This window comes from Martes martes (genome assembly GCF_963455335.1).
Source record: "Martes martes genome assembly, chromosome: 8".
In the NCBI taxonomy this organism is placed as follows: domain Eukaryota; kingdom Metazoa; phylum Chordata; class Mammalia; order Carnivora; family Mustelidae; genus Martes; species Martes martes.
The window spans coordinates 118,754,995-118,779,681 of record NC_137895.1 but is presented as its reverse complement, the minus strand read 5'-3'; the positions used below and the strand labels follow the sequence as shown (position 1 = coordinate 118,779,681).

The 24,687-nt window shown below is 39.7% G+C and overlaps 1 protein-coding gene across 2 annotated transcripts in view; it reads left to right on the top strand.

Annotated features, from left to right (window-relative positions):
* Nucleotides 1-24,687, top strand: part of ITGA8 (integrin subunit alpha 8) — a 174,534-nt gene that overhangs the window by 132,283 nt on the left and 17,564 nt on the right. For both annotated transcript variants that reach the window (XM_080810656.1, XM_080810655.1), the window contains exons 24-27: nt 3,272-3,377; nt 5,280-5,438; nt 16,828-16,956; nt 21,507-21,620. In XM_080810656.1, coding sequence (XP_080666782.1) covers nt 3,272-3,377; nt 5,280-5,438; nt 16,828-16,956; nt 21,507-21,620 — 508 coding nt within the window. The remainder of the gene's footprint in view (nt 1-3,271; nt 3,378-5,279; nt 5,439-16,827; nt 16,957-21,506; nt 21,621-24,687) is intronic.

The window sequence follows — 24,687 nt, the reverse complement described above, 5'->3', positions numbered from 1 at the left end:
TTGGCCACAAGAGGCAGCACCACATGCATTGAGTTCACGAAGGGTAATAAACTTATGTCCTTGTCATATAATCAGGATTGAGTGGGTTTGATCACAGGACATAACAATCATAAACAACCGTGGTCTGTATAGACACTGGCTAGAACGGGTAGAGCCAACATTGTTCTACACAATAAACAGTAGTCTGCTATTTGGGGCTTACAGTGTTTGAAAACAGGATTATGAATGAATAATTCAGACTGTACTACCACAGCATCAGATTTGAACTTCCGATAGCACACAGACTTTAACCTATCAAAAACCTAATTCCTTGCTTCCCTAATCCTTTCCTAATGTCTGGTGTTACCACTGGTACCCCAATCTTCTTATCCCTGGGGGGATCTCAGGTGGAATAATGTTCTATCCTCCATCTTAGAATGTGAGCACTATTCAGTAAGAGCTGTGAGGGCTGTTTATCCTTGGCTAATAGTTGATTATATTCTTCCTTCCTTCCTTCTAAAAAAAAATGGTAATTTTGAAAACAGTGGACAGTGTTTCATTTATTCATTTGGAATCTTCAGAGAGCCATTTTTTGTCATGATTTCCCCAGATCTGAAAAAGTCTTAGACAGTAGATAACTGAATTTTGGGAGCCATAGCTTTTTTTTTTTTTAAGATTTTATTTATTTATTTGACGGAGAGAGAGAGATCACAAGTAGGCAGAGAAGCAGGCAGAGAGAGAGGGGAGAAGCAGGCTCCCCGCCAAGCAGAGAGCCCAATGTGGGGCTCGATCCCAGGACCCTGAGATCATGACCTGAGCCGAAGGCAGAGGTTTAACCCACTGAGCCACCTAGGCGCCCCAGGAGCCATAGCTTTTGAGTGACTTTGCCATGATTTGTCATGGCCTATCGTAGATTATCTGTTTCCGTACAGATTTCTATTAGATTTTGTTACAGAAATGGGGCAGAAAGTTTCTTTAAGTTGTCTTTACTAAAATCACTGGGGCTTCATGGCCCCTGTGGTGCCTTATACCATTGTCTTCTGAACAATGCAGACATTAGGGGTGCCAACCCCCTGCACATGTAACTTTGACTCCCCCAAAACTTAACTACTAGCAGCCTACTAGTGACAGTAAGCCTTCCAGATAACATAAGCAGTTCATTAACACATATTTTGTACATGTGTTATATACTATATTCTTATAATAAAGTAAACTAAAGAAAATGTTATGAAGAAAATCATAAGGAAGAGAAAAAAAAATTTACCGTAATATATCTTATATGAAAATTCACATAGAAATTTAAAAATCCACATAAATGAACCAGCACGGTCCAAACCCGTGTTTTTCAAGAGTCATCTGTACATTGGAAACAGAAAAGTCCTGAGTACACCTGAGTAAGCTGAAGTCTTCACTTGCAACTAACCCCTACTTTTCTGAACATCAGTTTTCCTTTCATGTATAAAACGAGGGATTGTGAACACACTGTCTCCATAGTACCTGTCAAGTTCTAAATATTTATAATTCTGTGGTACTGGAACATTTATGACCAGTCCCCCAGGATAGATGACTATAAGAACAAAATTTTCCAGAGAAAATGTGCTCAGCTTCTGCTCTGTATGTGTTCTTTATGCAAATAAGTAAATAAATAAGGATTTTCCCTAGAGCCTCACATTGGATATGGAGCCTGGAGTCAACTCTCTGCTGCCAAGCTAAGAGCAAAGTAAAGTTCTGGGTGGTTAGGTCATGAAGACTCCACAGAGATGGAAGCCCAAACTCTCTGGGCTTTGCTCAAATAAAAGTAACCATCTGTGTTCTGTACTCTTCTCCTCACCAAGTCCCCAGTGTTTAATGTGAACATTATTTAATCAAATCAAGTGGGAAAGGGCAGCATGACATAACAACAAACCGACGTAAGGGTAGGGAATGTTGAAGTACCAGCTCAGCAAGCCTGTGCCCTGCACTTGTAATTTAATAGTTGCCCATTAGGGATGAAAGTGAAGGGTTTTATAATTTAGTAGCATTTCTGTGGGTTGTCAGTTTAAAAATTATACTTCTTCCACCCACCCCCTAGAAGACAATGCAGCCAAAGGGACTTTGACAAAGAGCATTTGAGATGTTTTCCAATCAACTGTAGTATACAACCCAAAGAGTTTATCATAATTCTCCAGAAATTAATTACTTGCCCTTGGGTCAGTCGTTAGCCCAATAAATTTTGCTTTCTGCTTTAGAAAGAGATTACTCAGGGGGAAAAATAAAGATAGCATTTGAAGTTGCTAGGGGCTGCATTAATTACTGATGCCCTTAAAAGGGCACTTAAAACTTCTATTTGCCAAAAGAGGGATTTTCTGTTGAAGTTACTTTTAGCTGGAGGTCTAGGAATTCTTTCAAAGATCCTTCACCTAAAAATTGCTAGAAAAGCATTGTTCTTTTGAGAAGTATCCTTTTTAAGATAACATAAAATTAACAATTTGGTTTGGAACCAGCTTTTAATGCAGAATAATGCCTTGTACTGCATTGCATTTAGCCAGTGCTCGTGTTCTAGGTGTAAATTGCAGGCAAAGAATATCTCTGTGTCAAGTTAATATCCTATTTACATGATTACATCATTTAACTGTCTCTCTGTCTCTCACCCTTGAGTTATCTAGAGGACAACTCTAGAACTGGATTAAGCTTTATTTTAGCTCTGGACCTGGCTTTGGGGGAGGTATGGCTGCATTAATGAAAAGCCAAAGAAATGTAAGAAGTAGGAATATACAAGTGGCTTTTCTACTTTCAAGTATCTAATTCAAAACTACATTTCTTCACAAGTCAACATTTAACACAACACAGAATTCTAGACTTTTATCCACCAAAAAAGTCCCATTTCTTGATATGGCTTGAAGCAGGGATTATATACCCTACATACACACACAAACACACTTACACTTACACAAGACCTATAGATAGATGTATGCATTTGTATGTCCATATGTTAAATTATCTATCTCAACTCAGGGATGCTCTCTGTCCCAAAAGAGCTCCTTAGTGCTCAAGGAGAGGAGATACAATAAAAGAGTCTATCTCTGAGCTAGAAACCAGGAATTAAAAGCATCCCTGTAGATGTTTCAGATCCTTTACTAGTCCTTTAGTTAATTTGCTGAACATCACTTTCAATACCTTTTTCCACATAGGCAATAGCTGCTCAAGTATATTGCAGGCGACTTTTTCCCATTGCTGTTAGCGTACCGTACACTAGTAAAGCATTTTTCACCTGTGTCACCACCAGCAATTAACAAAACATTCCATGTTTCAGAGTATCCCACCCTCCGCAAATTGTTCTGCCCATTCACAACTGGGAACCGGAAGAAGAGCCCCGCGAAGAAGAAGGAGTTGGACCACTGGTGGAACATATTTATGAGGTAGGTTTTACCTATCTTAAAGTTGTGTTAGGAATTTAGTCTTGTGCTCTTTGCCAATTAACTCTTCATAGCATTTTAAAAGACACCGACCTGAGATCTGAGCTTTATATACTGCTTGGATTTGTGCAGTGGGGGGAGGGGGTACAGTATGAGTCACTTGCTTTTTAGTGAGAGCCATTACAGAGCGAGAAAATTTTATCTTGTTACTGTTCTCTTTCAGATGTTCCTTATGTCTCCTTTTTTTAACGTTTGGACAGCCTAAGCATAAAAATGACTAGCTCCCTGGACTTTATTTTGCTTCTTCCTACATTTTCAAATATCCTTAAAATCTACCCACCTCTTTAAACTGAAGGTCACCAACCAGAAGGTACCAGAGAGAGAAAATTTTATGAATTATTCACTATTGTACCAAACCACACATAACACACACATATGAATAACTTATTCTGAGACTTGAAATAGTCAGTTGAGTAGTAAAATATTTTCCAGAAGCAAACCAGCAGCTTACGGAAAAACCATCTTCTGTTTGAGATCCCTTCTTATTTACTGCTCTCTATCCCCTTCCCGCATAACTCATTCCACTGACCTAATAATCCTGACTGTGACTTTCATCTTAAGCTACAAGGGACGTGAATAGCATTCTCTACAGTTAACAATGAAGTCATTTTAAAACTGATGAGCTGTGTACATATGTGGGAAAGAAGTGTCAACTCCTGCACAGCGTCAACATGAAAACCTCTGTCATCTGCCCAACCTGTAGTTCAGAACCAGAAGCCCCATCCGCACCTGGATCAAAGCTTTGCCCTAAGCTCTCTTGATAGCAAAAGGATAACATAGTCCCCAAGGCTACTAGGATTAAGAACCTTGCTAGAAAAAAAATGCTGTCAAATAATTCATTAGGCCTTGCGTGCACCGGTTTCTGCTTAGGAATGGTAAAACTTTAACGTTTGCAAACATATTCAAACTCAATCATTCTCAGAGAAGCTCTGCTTCTAATCTTAGCATAAACGAATCATAAAATTTTAGGGTAATAATTAGTGGTGACAAAAGCAATCATCACGTGTTTCCTACATGCTATTGTCCTGTCCCAAAATATACTGTTATCAGTGCATGCCATGTTGCTTTGATAAAGTGAATTAAATGAGCCACCTAATAAGCGAAACCAAATTATAAGTTCTTTTATTGGTCATTATAATTTTCAGAACTGTGAAAAAAAAGTTCCCCGTTAACTGTGGAGTGAATTTTCGAAACCACAATAAATTTAAATACATTTCGTGACTTTCCCAAGCTGTTTTTTTGTCCTGTGAGTACAGGCTTCATGAGTTTAAAACACTCATCTCTTTATGAGAGGTGGCCTCTCTCTCTTTGACAGTCACTGATTAAAACAGAAGGAGCTCAGCTTTGAAATGCGCACTTGAAGTGAACTGTGGTGAGCCTGGACCATCTCTGGCATTTGATGGATAACCATTTTTCCAGAGGGTGAAAGAGAGTGCATCGCATATGGTTGCAATTGACAAGTCAGTAGTCAGGAAAAAGGCAGATTTCAATGCAAAGAAAGAATAAGTAGGCTTTGAAAGCATAGCATTAAAATTGCATTTCTAGCCCTGCGATTAAATGAATACAAACTTTAGGTAAACATCACAATGATCAGACATGGTGAATGTGGTCTTTGCTAAGGAAATCTGCCCTCAGAGCTTCACAGAAGGAAGTTTTTTCTCTGAGCACCAGCGTCTGTTGCTTTCAGAGCTCCTCTTGCTTATATAGATGGTATTTTCCTATTGCCACCATCATAGCCCAGATGCGTTAAAACCCAAAATACTTTTTAGAATGGGTAGGAAGTACATAGAGCTTGATTTCCTCTTCCTGACTTGTGCTATACCGTTACTCGTTCCTTTCGTGTAGCTGCACAATATTGGACCAAGTACCATCAGCGACACCCTTCTGGAGGTGGGTTGGCCATTCTCTGCCCGGGACGAATTTCTCCTCTACATTTTTCATATCCAAACTCTGGGGCCTCTGCAGTGTCAAACAAATCCTGACATCAACCCACAGGATATAAAGGTAGGATCCTAGTCTAACTGTTTTTTCTAACCAGCCTACTTTTTTATGGTAAGGAAAAAAAAAAAAAAACCAAACCCGTGGCTATATTTTTTAAAGCAAAGTAATTATAAGAATGAGTTATTTTGGTGATTATCTATATGGCCTTTTCTTTTAGTTTTATGGTTAAAATGCCAGGCCTTGGGGCACCTGGTGGGCTCAATCAGCTAAGTGTCTGCCTTCAGCTCAGGTCCATTCTGGGATGGAGGCCTGTGTCAGGCTCCCTGCTCAGGGCCACAAGGAGTCTGCTTCTCCCCCTGCTCATGAGCTATCTCTTAAATAAATAAATAAAATCTTAAAAAAAAATGCCAGATGTAACTTAAAGTGTCATTCCTAGAAAACTTAATTTCTCTTGGTTTTATTGTTCATGGTAACCTGTCATTTATTTAGCCTATTTTAATAGATACCTTTTGCATATGGTTTGACTAGCAGCACAATCAAACCAAAATCATTAATAGACAGGTCATGTTTTGGAGAATTTGTACAAAATGCTATTTTTAGAGTCTTTTTGGTACATTGCCAAAAGATATAAGGATCTTTGTGAAGTAGGCTTTTCCAGATGTTGCCAATAGCAAGTGGTAAAATGCGATAATTTGCCAAAGGCCATCTCAGTGCCCCAAGAACCCCCAGACTGGAAATTTCTGGACCCCATTCTTTACTGCAGCTTATAGAGAAGCTGAGAGCAGTGCCTCTCAGATTCTTAAGCTTATCCAGTCACCTGGGGGTCTAGTAAGAGGCAGGGTCTGGAGTCCTAAAACTCTGCCATTCTATAGTCCTCACCTGACATCCACGCTGCTTTGCTGGTCACAGACTAGCCAGGAACTCAAGTGTCCAAGCAGCTGATCTCATTCAGATTAAGATCCAAATCTGGCTTTAAATTTCTTCTGGGAAGAAAAGAACATAATTAGCATAAACCCTTGAAAACATTACACTTGAATGGGGGAAAATAACCTGTTTAACCAGATGTTATCCTCAAAAGAGAACTTTAAAAATCAAGAACTTTAAGAATCATTGTCTAGTAACTCAGGGAGACAGTGTCTCTATTAGAAATGGAGCAAAGGGCAGACTTCATGAAACACTAATTCAATCATTCAGAATGCAGGTCTGCCTCTACTCTAACCAGTGGCACTGGGACATTGCCCGTTATGAAAGGCTTTCTTCTTCAACCCAGTAAGCCTTCTATTCCAAGAGAGGAAGACAAAGGGATTCAGTATGAAAGGATTTATAGGACAGGTCTTCTTCTTTATGGAGAAATTATAAATAAGGTCACTATTCCACAAAATTATTTAAAATACTTCCTCCTTAGAAATTTTTTTGTCCATTTCCTCTCTCTTGGCTCTTCACTGATATGATTTTAATATCTTTCAAGGATAGTAGCTTATTATAAAATGACATCTTCTGGGGTTCCTGGGTGGCTTAGGCAGGTAGACATCTAACTTTGGCTCAGGGTCTTGATCTCAGGGTCTTGGCATGGAGCCCCAGGTAGGGCTCCACCCAACTCAGAAGGGAGTCTTCTTCTCTCTCTCTCCCTCTGCCCCTCCCCCCACTCATGTTCCTTCTGTCTCTCTTTCAAATAAATAAATAAAATCTTTAAAAAATAAAATAACATCTTCAAATGGAATGTATAACATTGAAGAAATTAAATCTTTCACATGTCCCATATGGATTCTCTACTTCAGTGGTAGATTCTTGAAGCACAGAAACCTGGGGAAGGTCTCTAAACTCCAGAGTGTAATGTTTGCTTTATATCTGACTAATGTTCATATATATTATGTAACTTATGTGATATGGGCCGTGTTGGTTGTGAATTCTTTTTCTTTGTTGTAGTTTAACAATCATTTACAGTGACTGGAATGATACCAACATATAACTTGCCTTAAATGTTGACAGATTCATGCAAATGGGGTGGTGACAGCCACCCAGATATTCTTTGAAGTAGAGACTTTGATTAAAAATCTAAGGCTAGTAATTGTTTTTAAGATTTTATTAATTTGAGAGAGAGAGAGAGAGAGAGAGCATGAGCAGGGGGGAGGAGCAGAGAGAGAGAGAGAAGCAGACTCCCCACTGAGCAGGGAGCCTGACACAGGACTCCATCCCAGAACCCTGAGCTGAAGGCAGATGCTTAACTGACTGAGCCACCCAGGTGCCCCTAAGGCTAGTAATTTTTAAAATGCAACTTAATTATGCTTCTTCTATAAAACTGTCAGTTTGTGGAAATTGATTATAAGATGATTTGATTACAATATGAAGGAATAGCTCCCCAAATGACAAAGGTAACAATGTTTGAAATTCAGAATAATGAAAAACTTGAAATGTTTTTACTTTCAGGTCCTCTGAGTACTTTCACTTGTATTTAGTGTGTATAACCCAGAGATTCTAAAAAAGCTTTTTTATCAATAAATAGATTTTTTAATTAATTATCAGTATATTTTATATAATCAGCTACCAACAAATTGAGAGTATTTGAACAATATTTTCTTCTTAAGATAATAAGTAATTTATTGGTGAAGTCCCTATAAAACTACCTGGCAAATTTATTTATTTACATAATACAAAAGTTAAACAGTCTATTCTCTGTCTTAAATATGAATTGGTATTAGTAAAGAACAAATTATTTATTACATCTAGTTATCTTCAATGGAATAGGTTTGGGAAATTTTTTAAAAGATTTTATTTATTTATTTGACAGAGAGAGATCACAAGTAGGCAGAGAGGGAGGCAGAGAGAGAGGGGGAATCAGGCTCCCTGCTGAGAGAGAGCCTGATGCAGGGCTTGATCCCAAGACCCTAAGATCACGACCTGAGCCAAAGGCAGAGGCTTAACCCACTGAGCCACCCAGGAGCCCCAGGGAAATTTTTTTTAACTTAGGTATCAATTTCATATTCTTGCATCAAAGCTTATTACTGTTTTTTAAAAATATAGATATTTAAAGATAAATATAGTTTTTTAAAATACAGGTATTTGAAAATAAACATCTGTAGTTTTTTTTTTTTTAACTTAGTTCTTTAAGAAGCAGAGAAAGGGTAGGATTAATAAAAGGAATAAGGAGGCAAAACACATTCATATAGGTAAAAATTAAATCCTAGTCGGGCACCAGGTGGATCAGTTGGCTAAGTGTCTATCTTCAGCTTGGGTCCCTGCTCAGTGGGGAGTCTGCTTCTTCTTCTCCCTCTACCCCTCCCCGCCGTTCATTCTATCTCTCTCTCTAATAAATAAGTAAACTCTTAAAAAAAAAAAAAAAAAGTAAATCCTAGCATTCAGTCTAACTTACCCACTAAGAAAAAATTCCTTATGATTTGGTTCTACAGTTTCTTTATAAAGAACAACAATTAGTGAGTGCCTCTTGAAACATCTGCATCTATGAGAAGGTCTACAAGCCCTTCCTGAGGATGCCCTAGTGTCCAGGGGACAAGCCCCCAGAATATCCCAGGTCAGCTGTGGGCCTGTCAGAGAGAAAACTCCCACCTCAGCTTTCCCAAGTATCCTCTGGAGGATTTTCAAGTTCCCTACCATATTTGCCTCTCCAGCCATTCAACTCATTTTCCCTCAGCAAAATGCTTTCTCTTCAGGTCACATACACCTTTTTGTCCACTTCTCCTCCTGTATATATTCTCATTTTCTTCCCCACTTAACCACTGAAAGTAGCTCCCTCCTTCACTGCTTTTTTGCAGCTCCCAAAATGTCTACGCAAACATGCTGATGAAAAAGCAAGTGTCCAAATTTCCTCAGAAGCATTTTCTAGACCGTCTGCTCCAAGGAACCAATGCCACCAACTTTAAAACCTTTGAAATACCCTGGACCCCTTCCCCCACTGCAGGGTCTTCACAACATCTCAAAATAATTTCTCATGTCCGCTAATTAAACCTATTAGCATTTAATAGAACTAATGTATTTAACACAATGTGGATTTTTTTTCCTATTTTTTAAAAAAATTACTCAGATAGCAACCTCTTGGCCTTACTTTTTATTACAAATACATAGTTTTACTCATCAAAGCCATATTGTAGATAAAGTAGGGTTTTTTGTGGGCTGGCCTGAAAACTGAGCCACCATTTAAAAGATTGTCTCTAAAGAGAAATGCATTCTGAGTGCCAAACATCTAGCCTTAACCCTTCTGAAATACAACCCATCTATAAATTGAACATGCATTCCGAACGGGACTCTCCTCACATAAGCCTCCAAGTCTGATAAGGCCTGAACGGGATGCACTTTTTCTTGTACCACACTGACTGGTACAGCTGAGTTATCCCACCAAGTGACCCTCATGTCCCCAAGGTTTGAAGAGCAGACTCCCTTTGAAAGCTACCACCGTGATCATAGGATGCCATGGGCAAAATTTCTCACCCACACGCACCTTACTTGCTGCCCAAATACAAAACATCAGGGACTAAACTGGGGACACACTCAGATGCCACTAGAAGTTTGTCAGTTTTGAGTTTTTTTAGTACTTGTTTCATACCAGGCTTCGTGGGGATTCACTTAGCCTGCTTTGTTACCCAAGTATGAAAGCAAACAGGAGCACGCGTGGGTGACGGGGTTCAGGAAAAGTGAGTGAGCTGCATGGCCCCTCGTGGTGCCCAGAGGGTGGGACACTGCCTTGGGGACATTCCCTTCTGCTTTCCCTTTTGCTTCCCAGTGAAATGGCTGCTGTCTTCGGTTTTCTGTTCCTCCCATTATGATTTCACTTCATCAAGTTCATTTCTCTGCCTTCTATGAACACAGGGACATAAGCAGAGGGCCATGAAGGTTCTGCCTCCAGGCTTCAGAGATAGAGGATTTTAATGTGGCAATTTCAGCACATCCTGCCATCTAAAACATTGTGAAATAGTCCACTGTCTGCAGCATTCGGGCCAATCCATTAAATCTAATTCATTCCAGATCCTTCTTGAAATAAAATTTTAGAGTTTAATAAAGTATTTCTTAAACCATTCTCAAGGCAGTAAAATAATGACTTCCAACTATCCATTATCTTATGTGGGTGGACTTTATCCTGGGGTTTGGAGAGTCCTCCAGACAGACTGTGATCTCTAGATAAGATGTAGTTGAAAAAGCCGACGCTATTGAGGAACCCAAGCTACATAAAGAGTAAAGGACTTTTTTAAGTTGGCAAGATTTCATCATGAACAGCCAAGGGTGAGAAAAAGAGGGAGAAAGGGCTGTGGGATGTCACACTGTAGCCAGAAGGGTAGGACAAGCGAGGTGTTGGCTTCAACCTGCGCTAGGATCACAGGACCATGTTCTGGGCCCCCCACTCAGGAAAGGAGCCCGAGGTCCACATGATGTGGCAGAGGTTAGATGAGGGCAACCGTAACAAGGGAGAAAGCCAGTGTTGCATAAAGAACGGACTCTGGAGCCATGGAAGGCTGGAGGTTCCAACTGCCTCAAACAAGACCATTCTCACAGGAATCCCAAATTACAACCAGATAGCACAAACATGGAAGCAGAAACACAGGGATCATCCGCCAAGCCCTGCAACTAGTTTTTGGGGTTTTTTGTTTTTGTTTTGTTTTGTTTTAATCGGTGAGCACACAGACTGTGGCTTGGCTTGGCAAATTTGCATCATTTTGTCTTACCCCCGAGAGAATTTTTTCCTTCATAACTGCCTCCATTTACTTATTGCTCCTTATTAATTCCGAATGCAGAAACTTGTTACAGCTCCCAATCCACTTACATTCTCTGTCTCCGTCTCTCTGTCTCTTTCATGTGTCCCCAATAGAGGACCTTCATTCATCTTTTATTTTTAACAGTACCTATAGGTCCAATTTTTAGCCACCAAAGGGAATACACTCTCCAGGGTCCATTTCTCTTTGCCTTATCTTCTCCTTAAGAGGGTCTTCAGGTTCTCCTGTAAATTTTAGAATATAAAAACACATGTCCAACGACTAATAAAAGCTTCAAAACCACCAATGGGATGAACTATTCTTTTTTTTTTCTCTCCTGACAAATCCTTAACATTTATGCCTTAAAGAAAATTACATGGTAGACTGAGCTCCTGGGTTTGTCTCTACTTCAATTTAATTATAGACAAAGGATTACATGAGGGAAAGTCCACCATCTTTTGTGTATTAGGCATACCTGAAACCCAAAGAGAAATCACAAATAAGAAGAAGATAGTACGTGTTATGTTTGTTTGGATTCAAAAAGCCCTTAATCTGACTGCACCCAACTATTTTCTTCCAAAGTGGTGTTTCCAACAGTATCGCACATTCCAGCTAGACAGTATCCCTTTAGCTCATAAATTTAAACCTATCCCAGAGTGAAGAGTTTTGTGAAGAGTTCATGCAAATAGAAAACTCCTGTTGAAGTCAAAATCTGAGTAGCAGCTGGGGAAAGAACCATATTTACTAATAATTTCTTCCTTATTGCAGAAAAGAGCAATTTTCGTATTTGTTCTAAAGAAGATAGTTGAGTGTTTACCACCAGCTTCTCAGAGCACTTAGCAAACTGTTTTCTGAACTGAACGCCTGCCTAATGTAGTACTAAGAGGCCCTCACCGCTAAGGCTTCAGATTCAGGAAAAATATGACTTGCAGGTTCACAATCAATTGTGAAACAGGCTCCCAGATTTCATCTAAAAAACAGGCTGTAACTGTTGTTTACATTTCTTGGATAACTTCTTTCTTGTTTTTAGTTTTTTGTTCATTTTTACTTTGGGGGTTTTATTTTGTCTTGTTATGCTCTATATTTTGAAATAATTTCTGGAATGCCACTTTCAAAAACTGGTTGGTAAGCCATTTGAAGACTTTCTCAGTGTGGTGTTTGGGAGGGACATTCCTCTATCTGCAAAACAATATTACTAAAAGAGAGAAGCATGTTTTATCAACCCCTGCTGTGTAATATGTTCATTCTCTGGCTCAGAATAAGTCCTGTGTGTTACTGAGAGGCTGCCCATAAGTATTTGTAAATGATGATATACCAGGGGCCCCCACAAACGTGGTCTTCACCCATCCACAAGCTGCATCTGACGTCACCACATAGGAGGCCGCAGAGCTGTCTTCTCTTTGGGCTATTATTTTACTATTACTGCTACCACTACAGGAATAAAGGAAAATTCCGAAGGTACTTCCAGCACCTTTTCCCTGCAGTTTGGTTACATGCAGAGTTAACTCTGTAACATATCTCCCAGTGAACAATAAAAAAGAAATGACACATGAAAATCTCAAGCAAAAACTACACACACACACACACACACGCGCGCGCACACACTCTCATGAATACATGATAGAAAATACATAAGGGAATCTTAGAGATGGTCACAATTTTCTATCTAAACTCAAATTTCAGTCTTAGGCTGTAAGGGCTTTTCTAGCAGATTCTCTACCTTGAGTACCCTTGAGCAACCCTTCGGCGGGCACTCCTTCTCTACCAGGGTCTTAGACTATTCCAGTGTCCGTGGGGCTGGCCTGTAACTCAGAGTCTACATACTTTATCAGCCCAGTGCTATGAACATTGCTTCTAATTACCCTGTCCCTAAAATATTTAAGTCCACATCTAAGCCCCCACTTCAGTCTCCTGTTTTTGTAACTTTCTCACTTCCTCTGTCCACGAGACATTCTCTTCCTTGATATGAAAACTTTCTCTGATTCAATTAACCCACCTGACTCTCAAGGCTGCCTTTGGCCATACTTTCTTTCCCACCAAGACAGGAATCCATGATGAGTTGGTTGAAACATTCTTTTACAGGTCTCCGTACTTAACCTCCCTTTTCCTCTATCCTTTCAAGTCCCTGCCCTGAAAATCTCCATCAGACACAGTCTCACACTTTGGTTTCTCTGCTCCTTTGCCTGAGGGCACCAGAACACAACGATGGAAGTGTTCACTGGACAGTCAGCATCTGGAGAAGCTCCCTCTGCCATCTCTTCATTGGTTTCTCCAAACCTTCACTACTGTTCTCGTACTTCCCATTCAGCCTCCTTAACATCACTGTCAGCAGGTGACCTTATAGCAAGAGAATCTTCAAAGGATCCTTTTTACCATTCCAAATCCCAATCCCCACCACACATGCACGTGCACGCACACAAACACACCCCTCTGATTGTCTCTTTCTTATCCTCAAGTCCTGTCCAATACTTTCAGAGGAAGGAGAGCTCTTCCTCCTGTTCCAAATTTAACTTGCTACATCGAGTATCCCCTGCTTCCTATATTTTCAACCTCTTCCTTTCTGCTGATTCCCTCCTTGGATCCCAGAAACTTACTTAAATTTCCATCTTCAAAACAAACAATAAGCAAATAACTTGGGTCCGGATCTTCTCCCAAGAATGGGCCCCTTTTCCCTTCCATTTTTAGCCGAGCTCTACTTGTTATCCCTGCTTTCTTATTTCTCTTTTGCTCTTATTATAATTGTTAAATGTTTTTTTTAAATTTTCATAATAAAAAGTACTAAATGTCCATCAAAACAATATATCAGGCAATATATAAAAACATAAAAAAGAAAAATTTTAATTTCTAATAATGTCACTACCCATTTACTGTTGCATTTCCTATTTTTTGTGCATTAATTTATTTTTCTACTTTACTGTATGTTGACAGTAATTAAGGATCTCTTTAAAAATCCATAATAATCCATAATACCATTATCATACCTGAAAAGAAGTTAGCAAAACTTCTTAATATTATCAAATCTCTACAACTGGTAATGTCTACATGACAGTTCTTCCAGATTTTTTTCCTATGGGTAGATATGAAAAGTAAATATAGATCCATTTTTACTAAAGAATGCAATCTTATTATATATGCTATTTTATAATCTGCCTCTTCCCCTTACTAAGATCTTGCATTTTTTTCTAAATTACTACATAAGCTCTACATCATTTTTAAAAAGTGTCCAGTGGTCTCTTGCATAAATGTCATAATTTATTTACCAAGTAATCTATGTATGCCCACAAAATTTTACATTACTATCCTGTTTCCATTATAAATAGCAACTAAGAACGTCCATGTTTTATTTTGCTTTCTTTTGGTGCTTTCTTATTTGGATGATGTGGTGGCATCTCATCTCTGAGCCATGGGGAATTTCTTCAATATGAGAATAAGATAAAGATTTAATTTTATACTTTTTCAAATAATTATCCATTTGTCTGAATGCTTTCACCCTTAGCTTCTGCAGATCAGTTTCCAACCATACCCATCCCCTGCTCAGCAAAGGGCATCTATACATTCTTTTTTCTTTTTTTTTACACTGAGATATAATTGACATACCACATACTAGTTTCAGGTGTACAACATGATTGGGTATTTGTATATATTGTGAAATGACCACCATAGTAACTCTAGTTCATGTCCATCACCACACAGATTACAATTTTTTTTCCTTACAAGGACTTTTAAAATCTATTCTCTTAGCAACTTCCAAATATACAACATGGTATTATTAATTACAGTGACTACACTGTACTTTATTTACATCCCTAGGACTTACTTATTTTATAACTGGAAGTTTATATTTTTTTTTACCACTTTCACTCATTTCACCCACTCCCCAGCCTCACCCTCCATCACCAATATGTTCTCCGTATCCATGAGTTAAGAGTTCCGTTTCCGTTTGGGGTTTTGGTGGCCTTGTTTTTTTAGATTGCACATGGAATTTGTCTTTCTCTGTCTTAGTTCACTTAACATAATGTCCACAAGGTCATTGATTTCCTTCTTTTTTGTGTTTGAATAATATTTTGGTGTGTGTGTGTGCACACATTTGCATATTCACCACATCTATTCACCCATCAGTGGACACTTCAGCTGCTTCCATATCTTGGCTACTGTAAATAAATATTACAGCAAATGTGGAGATGCGTGTATCTTTTCAAGCTAGTGTTTTTGTTTTCTTCCAATGAATACCCAGAGTGGAACTGCTGGATCATATGTCCATAATTTCTTACGTGACAAATGACTACTTTTAGTATGACTACTAAATGACTACTTTAGTCCTAATGCTTTACTCCTCTGTAGGATTTGACATTTTTTGTCACTCCTATATTTTTGCAACTTTCTTCTCCTTAGACTTCCCTAGATTCCCACTTTCCTGCTTTCTTGGACTGTCTCTTTCCAAAGGAAAGTTTCCTGGACTTTTTCCCATCTCATGTTTCCTCGCATGATCTTTTTCCTCTCCCTGTTTCCTGAGATTGCCTTGGACATTATATGTGACTCTATGCTTATCATTTTCCATGTTCTCACTGGGCAACTCAGGTTGGTCCTCAAGCAGGTACCACACAGCTTGGTGGGCGCTGATGGGGGAATTGAGCTATCACGTGGAACATCTCACAAGAGCTCAGGAATCATTCTGCTGCACGTCAGGAGTGGACAGTTGTTCTACACATTGCAGAGCAGGGTGCGGAGGGCTCTTGGTTAGAAATGAAGCTGGAGCAGCAGGCTGAGGCCAGTGCACAGGGGGGCTGTGCATAGCATACTAAGGAGTCTGTGCTCTATCTTTCTGTTTATCTGGTAGATTTTTCTAGGGTCTTAGGACATGCTGAGCACAATCATTTCCTTTTCTGTGGTGCCTTCTGCATCTACAACATAGGGATATCTTTCCTCACCCCACAGAAATGAGCATACTGTCACTGCTCCTGGGACTACAAAGAGAAACCATTTAAAAGAACATGTGTGGGGGGGACTTGGGGCAGGGACAGAAAATTAAGGTTCTATATTCAGTCAGTCTTAAATGAAGAATTTTAATGAAATATTATGTGTGATTTATTGGCACTTTCAAAGCATTTATTCAGCTATCAGATGTACCGAGCATGGAGCCTGAGATAAAATCATAAGTTCTAGAACACTCACAAAACAAACTCTGGGCTCTAAACAAGCTCCCTTACAGCATAACGTTCATGTGGCATACTTCGGAAAACTCATTTTTATTAGAACACGATCCACTCCTGAGGGAGCATTTCTTACAATTTCAGGAGTGTGGGGCTCAGACATGCTAATGTCAGGTCCTCGACTATGTCTCTTTCCCTATGGCCAGTGCCTCATTTTCCTGGCACCTGAGGATCTGTCCCACCACACAGAATGTTCCTGAGTTTCACCAGCACTGATATATGATGAGAGAAAAGTAACAGGAAAATAATAACCCATGCTTGAAAAGTCACTTCCTTCTGAGGGAATCACTTCTGCTTAAAATCTGATCCTTACAAGATAAACTTTCCAGGAATGCATTCCCCATCCTTCAGGAGCTCCTATGATTGGAGAATGGGAAGGCTTATTCCTTGTCCATCCATTTCATTTTGTGGCTGAACACACTTCTAGTAAATCAGGACGGGTCTGGCTTCTCTTGTGACTCCTAGTCCTCTGAGGGGGGAAAAATGCCTGGAGTTCAAGGCTAATGAAAGGGTGACAAGCTATCTCTTGCTTTCTCTTTGCAGCCTGCTGCCTCCCCAGAGGACACCCCTGAGCTGAGCGCCTTTCTTCGAAACTCGACCATCCCTCATCTTGTCAGGAAGAGAGATGTGCGGATGCCAGAGCCCCACAGACAGAGCCCTGCAAAAATTCTGGTGAGTTATCCCAGTGTGTGCAAATCAGAGAGGAAAGACTGGCTTGGACAGAAATCCCAAACACAGAAGACTTGAACTTCAACTATTGTTTCTCCGTTTCATTCAATGCTCAGATATGCCTGCCATGTTTTGACAGTAGGAGATGTGAGCCGTGAAAGCAAGGGAATCTTCCCTGTGGACAAAGGTGTATTTGCATTATTGTGTTTTCACTCTTCTAAATCTGCCACACAGGCCACATTAGAAAAATAATGCTAAAAACCTAAAACTTGGCATGCAATACATTTGCAGAACACAGAGCTCCTGCTGTGAGCCCATTCCCAGACAGTGAGCACTGAGAGTACGGAAGGAGCTGGGCCAGGAGGTCCCGGTTGGGGTGGGTGGTGGTCCCACGTGTCCTTGCATCTCAGACTCCTCCGCTAATTCAGAAAAGATGAGGGTCTTCTGATTTCCTGGGCCCAAACCCTGCATAGTCTTAGCACGGGGAACTGTGATAGATCTATCCTGAGCTTAGTCAACCCTTTGCAAAACTGCAGAGAGTACTTAAGAGTCAGTATTTTCAATTCGATTCTCTTACTCATTCCAAGGTGAATGTTAATACCACCAAACTCCACACTTAAAAGAGGCTAAGATTTTAAAAAAAAAAAAAAAAGAGGCTAAAATGTTTTATTTTAATGTGCCTTGAATATGTTCTAACATTCATAAGAAGTTTCAAACAAAGAACTGGACAGAAACGTACATCGAGCAAGTCTAACTTACTCAGTTAAACTTACATCAAGAGAGAAATGTTTATTATAACAGAAGTACCTAAAGTTACCTGGCAAAAAGCTATGGCAGGGGGCAGATTTTGGTTCAAGTCCCTGTAAATTTTTATGGCGTAGTGTTTTTCAAAACCTACGAGTATACTTAGTTTAGGATAAATTAATTCAGGATAATTTATTCAGTTTAGGATAAATTAATAAAATCCCACATATTATTGTTTAAAGAAAGCTTCCAAGAAAAACAATAGAATGGAAAACAATGATTTAAGTCCTGGGGATGTGGCCTACAGAATGGTACTATACTTAACAATCCTGTATTGTGTATTCAGTGGGTGTTGAGAAAGCAGATCTTAAAAGCTCTTTAAGATCATAAAAAAAAAAAAAAAAACTATAACTTTGTGGTGTTGGACAGTAACTAGACTTACTATGGCAATCATCTCACAATATATATAAATACCAAATCATTATGTCATACAACCAAAACCAACGTAATGTTATATGTCAGTTATACTTCAACAAAAAATTGAATAAATTTTGAAAAAAGAAAACAATGATAGGCATCTATAGAATTCTAATATGCAGTATCAGTGTGAAAGCCCTCTGGAGAACCAGTGTTCAAACTTATAGGAACCAACAACTTAGAAAATCAGTGTTTACTTATGTTTTTCGATTTCTGCTTTAGTCTAAGTCTCATGAGTACACTGAGGCAGGAGAGATGATCAGTAACTAAAATTATTTTGAAAATTATTTGCACTTCTGGGGTGCCTGAGTGGCTCAGTGGGTTAAAGCCTCTGCCTTCAGCTCAGGTCATGATCCCAGGGTCCTGGGATGGAGCCCTGCATCAGGCTCTCTGCTCAACAGGGAACTTGCTTCCTGCCCCCACACACCCTCCTCCGCCTGCCTCTCTGTCTACTTGTGATCTCTGTCAAATAAATAAATAAAATCTTAAAAAAAAAAAAAAAGAAAGAAAATTATATGCATTTCTGTTGTAGGGTCAGGTTTTTTCCCTCCCATTCTTTCTCATTAAAGATTTTTAATGCAAGATTATTTTTAATTCCTGAGTATCATAGAAACTTATTACTTGCAGATGAGAGCAAAGCAATTCTTGATTTCCATTTCTGACTTTGTTAATTCGTGCTTTATTCTCTTTGTCTTTTATTGGTTCAAAATTGCAAATCATATGCCTCCCTATGTCCTCAAGTCAAAACAGTTCTGGATAGAAAGTGATTATACAAAGTTTATTCTAAAATCAAAAGTTCAATAAGACCTCCTACGGTTTTTGTTTAGTTAAAAACAACTTACTGAATCCCATTTCTGATTAGGAATTTGAAAGTGCAAAGTGCCAACATCCTGTGCTGGGATCATAATTTCCAATTTGCATAAGAAAAATTCGTATCTGCCGCACTGAAATATATTTCTCCTCCGCCCAAGAATGTCCTTGTCTTTCTCAGCTCGGGCCCCTGCTGCTCTTACAATGACCATACCATCTCCTCTCGCCAGGCTTTCTTCTTGTCCCTTTCCCTCCTCAGCTTACAGAAACCTTATCTTTCAAACCTTCTTCAGCCTATGATACTATTAACGGCTTCCTGAAACTGTCCTGTCCCTTGGCCTCCCACAAAACCCTTTCCCCTGGTTCTCTTCCAGTCTGCTGGCCTGTGCCTTCTTAGAATTGTTTGTGGGCTTCTACTCTGCTCAGCCTCAGATGCCCCTGTACCTCAGGATATCAACCTTGGGTCCCTCCCCTCTCCCACCGACTTAGCTCCTTCAGGGAAATGTTTTCTGCATGGTCATGAACTCCAGCCATGCCTATGGGCCTCCTGCCATCTTAGCCATCCCTACTGCACTCTAGACTTGAGGGGTTCAGCGTCTATGTTCACCTGGATGCCTGTTAGCCACTCCAGCCCCAACATGTCCAGAACTCTGTCTCCATGACCCCCAGAATGTGCTTTTCCTCTAGAATTCCCAATCTCAGTAATGTCAATGCCCATCCACTCAGTTCCTCAAGCCAAAAGGGCTCCCTCCCGTCCTCCCTCTCCTTCATCCCAATTTCCAACTTGTCACCAAACTTCATCTTCCCCAAACTTCATCTTCCCCCCCTCTGTTCCCATACCTGGTTCAAGGCCTCCTTCCCTCTTCCTTGAACTCTTGCAGCAAGCCCTGGTCACCCTCCTTGCTTTCCACTCTCTTCCCCCTATTCTTGCCTCCCATAACACCTGCCCCTAAAAGCCAAACCCCATCATAGCCCTTGCTTAAACAGGACCTTCTGAATAGAATCTAAACTCCTTGGCTCCAACAGGAACATTCTTTACGACCTAGACTTTCTCTCATTCCTCTCTCACTTCCATCTGTACACCCTGCCCCTGAGTATACTTTTCTCCGCTTTTCTGAACACGCATTGGTCTTGTCCCTGTCTGCCTAGACTGCTAGGTCACTCTTTCTCACCCTTCAAGATTCATTTTGCCCCAGAATCCTCCAACAGAGCCAGCTCACCAGGACCAACAGCTCCAGGGGGCTTCTAAGAATCACCTCCTTCTCACTTGCCTCCTTTGCCTGCAGAGGGTGGGCCTGGAGATACACAGCATGTCAGTAATGACATGTAGGTAAACATGAGGGTCCTCACAGGGGACACAGACTGCAGCGCTTCCAGTTTTCCTGCTCCTGCTGGAGGCACAAAAACCCAAACACCTCAGTGCCCCAACCCCTAGTAGAACAAGAACAGCCCTGCCACTTGAATTTGGAAACAGCATGTCGAAGTCTGACCCCCCTGGAATTTATCAGATATGCCTTCCTGATTGCTTTGCTTTTAGAGAATTTGGAGGTTCTTGGAAAAGATTTTCATGGCAATATGTCCCTCAAGTTACTCTGTGCTTTAGCAATTTCATTAAAGTGAAATGCCTCCATTAAATCCTCCTCATACTATTCAATGAACTAACGTTTATTGAGCATTGATAGGCTAGAGCCCAGTGCTGGAGACATGAGAAATAAATAAAGCATAGCCCACTCGAGAAATTCAAATCAGTGACAGAGTACAATTCAAGAAGTACCATCCTGTACCTGGGTACACAGAAAATGGATGAGAAGGGTCCACTGAAATAAATAAATTGAAATAAATTGGATCCAAATACCAGATCTAATCAGAAAATACAATTTGACAGGTAGAATGTCATCATAACAAATACATCCCTGGAACATGCATTTCATAGAATAAAAGTTACCCACTGTAAGTTGGCAGAACTAGGAACTAGGTTAAAAACAGCTTAATGGATGGACCTTGAAGAAGATTCTGCTTTATTACCAAGAAGTAGTTGAGAGAGAAAGAACAAATGGGTTGAGAACACTGGGCCTTTGAGATAATATAGATACAGGGAGCTTCCTCTGAAGCCTTTTCAGGACTCACTTAGTCCAGGGTCAGGTGTTGTAAGTGTCTATAAGAAATGTCTTCCCACGTTCTGAGTAATGAAATTGAAACAGAACAATCTAATCACTGCTGCAGGAGGGTTGTTTCAAGTCCTTAGGAAAGAAAAAAAGCTTAAATCTTGTATCGTATTTCATGTTCCATTTTATCTCTACACCACCAGTAAAACTGATGTATCATTACTACCAAACTGTGTTTTCTCTTGGTTGTTTCTGTGTAATTGTTTGTCATTTAAATGAATGATTTATGAATGAGGCGCTGACTTCTGAGAAAACGCAGTGCAGATAAACTGAATGTTGATTTTCCACTACAGTTTAAAGACACTGATTGGCCACCATTGCTGTTACTTTGTTTTATTTTGTTTTGCTTTGTTGTAGAATTGTACAAATATCGAGTGCTTACAGATCTCCTGTGCAGTGGGGAGACTAGAAGGAGGAGAAAGCGCCGTCCTAAAAGTCAGGTCACGGTTATGGGCCAAGACCTTCCTCCAGGTAATAACACATACTTGCAAGGGAATCTCTCCTTAAAAGCTTGGCAGGAAGTTTTCCAAAAAGGGATTTTTTAATGTTTCAATTTTTAAATTTAAAACATTCTGAATTTTTTCATTTAAAATTTTTAGATTTAATTTTAATTTTTAACTTAACATCTTTATTAAATTTTTAAACATATTTTAGTGTTTTTAATTTTTAAAATTGTTAAGACACGTCTATGGAGACGTTCAGCCAAGATCAGCTGGTCATCTTTCCCATCAGGTGAAGACATTTTCTTTCCAGCTTTATTGAGACATTGTTGACATATAACATATGGAAGTTTAAGGCTACAGCATGATGACTGAAGACATGGATATGTTTTGGAATGGTTGCTGCACTGAAGTTAGTTCACATCTCCATCCCCTCATGTAATTACCTTTGTGTGTGTGTGTGTGGGTGTATATGTGTGTGGAGGGAAGGTGATAACTTTAAAGATCTACTCTCTTAACAGCTCTCAAGAATCCAATATGGTATTTTTAATTATATATTAGATACCCAGAACTCACTCATCTTGTATATGGAAGTTTGTACCCTTTGACCAGCATCTCCCCAATTGCCCCACCCCCAGCCTCTGGCAACCAACAACCTGATCTACTCTATTTCTGAGTTCTGTTTCTTTAGATTCCACATGTTAAGTGACGTCATACAGTATTTGTCTTTCTCTGACTTATTTTACTTAGTGTAATGCCCTCCTCATCCATCTGTGTTGTCACAAAAGGCAGGACTTCCTTCTTTATGGCTGAGTAATAATCCTTCAACTTTTAGGTGAAGACAATGTAAATATCCTGAGTCCCTAAGACCTTTAGACACCAACTTAGCTTCAAATAAATCTATTTAGCTCACCACTTTCTACCCAGCGCCCAGTACATAGTAGTTCTTTAGTAAATATTAGCAGAATCATGGTGAGTACAAGTGCATAGTGAAAGCTATATGCCCAAAAGGGTCAAAATAGAAATCAATGAAGAAGGAAAAAGGGAGATTCCCACAGCCTGGGCTCCAGCCAGGACACATCTCAGTGACATTCCACATAAGTGTGATAAGTAAATTCTTGGCTGCTTCAGGGTATCTGTACTGTGGCATCCCAAGCTGCCACAGATAATTCTGTGGATTGTGTGCATTTTAAAGTTTTAAGATTTTTTATACTAAACAAATTAATTTTTCCATTTGGGAAGAGCTATTTATTTAAGTGATATTACTATGTTGTGATCTTGTTGTTTAGAAAGGATTTAGAGAGGGGACAATAAGCTAAATTAAAAACCCTACCAAATCTATGCATTCTTGCTCATATTTTAACTACTAAAAAATTCATCTGGCTCACTGCACTGTAGAAAATCAAATGGTAAAATGCTTTTGAGTCTAACTAATAAATACAGAATTTAATAGCTCTGGATTTTCATGTTTTCTGGGATTCAAAATACTTCTGTAGTCTCACAAATCTTAGTTTTGTTTCTAAAATAAATAGAGAGAAAGTTAAAGGTATTTTTGAAACGGTGGTTGTGAAGCTTTTTTTTCTTTAACCAAAAGTGGGATTTCTTAATCTCAGCATACTATTTCAAATCAGATCATTCTTTATTGTGGGGGACCTATCATTATAGGATTATAAAATGCTTTATAGGAAGTGCTTTATAGGATGTTAGCAGTATCCCTGCCCCCCCACACTAGATGCAACCCAGACCCCAGCTGGGACTATCAAAACTGTCTCCAGACATTGACAATGTCCCCTGGGGGGCAAAATAACCCCCAGTTTTAAATGCCTGTACCAGAGAGAAGTGCAGTACATAATTTATTTGATTTGGGTTTTTTTTTTAAGTTAAACCATTATTTATTCATTCACTAAACAAATACCATGGAGTGCCAACTATGCACCAGGCACCTCTTCAAGTAACACTTCCTCCCCATCAATTTGCTCATGGTTACTCTGCTTTCGGGTTGTTACTTCCTATCTCAGAGTTGAGGAGTTGAGGAGAGCAGTCTCACTGAATTCCCAAGCCCATACAGTCTTCAATGATAACCATACATTCCTTCTATTACTTTGGGCATCACATCCTACTGAAATAAGGAAGAATAACTTTTTGGTAAAGAACTAAAATCATTATGACCCCACAGTCAAGGGAAACGTGATTACTTTATTTTCTTTAAAGATTATTAACTTCTTTGAGAGAGAGCAAGGAGAGGGGCAGAAGGAGAAAGAGAATCTCCAGCAGACTCCCTGCTGAGCACAGAGCCTGACGTGGGGCTCAATTACCCCAGGTCCCTGAGATGATGACCTGAGCCGAAACCAAGATGAGAAAGAGTGGCTCAAGTCACCAGCGTTTATGCACAGCCATAGCCCACATTTCCACATGCCCAGTTTCTGCTTATTCCTGTCTTGGAATCTGAATGCCAAAGAAGAGTGCCTTCCTTACTGCAATCTCTTTCCCTAACTCCCTCCCTGCCTCTCCTGCTCTAAGAATATACTACATACTGGAGGTCTTTAATGGTTTTGTCATGCAATCTAGAAGGAGGTAAACATTTTCTGCCTTCCTAATCCAAACTAGAAAGTTTACAATTCTTGCATGACATGATTTGCTGCATTATGTTTGTTTCTGTCCACTTGGGGAACATGCAAACTGGTCAGAAACAGATTTTATTTAGATTAGTCCTAAATGATACCCTGTCCTGTGATTGTTGCTGGAAACAATCCTTCCCAGTGTAAGATTTTACCAGTAATTGCTTGGGTTTTGTCATCATACAAGGCTTTGTTTCTGGCAAATGTTGAGTACTTAAACATGGGCTATGTGGTCAAAAAGAATTCTTGAGAAGGAATTAAGTAGTGGGAAGGTCGGAGTGGAAGGGCTTGTGATGTTACCAGCCACACCATGTATTTAACCAATTCAAAAGCCTCACTCTCCACTTGTTCCCAGCTTAAGGATTTTTATTAGTACCAAGATCATAAGCAAATCATTGTGCAAAAGTGCAGAATAGAGGCAGCTAGTGAGCTGCAAACCATGGTCGAAATGATGCAGCGATGACAGAGGAGCAGGGCATT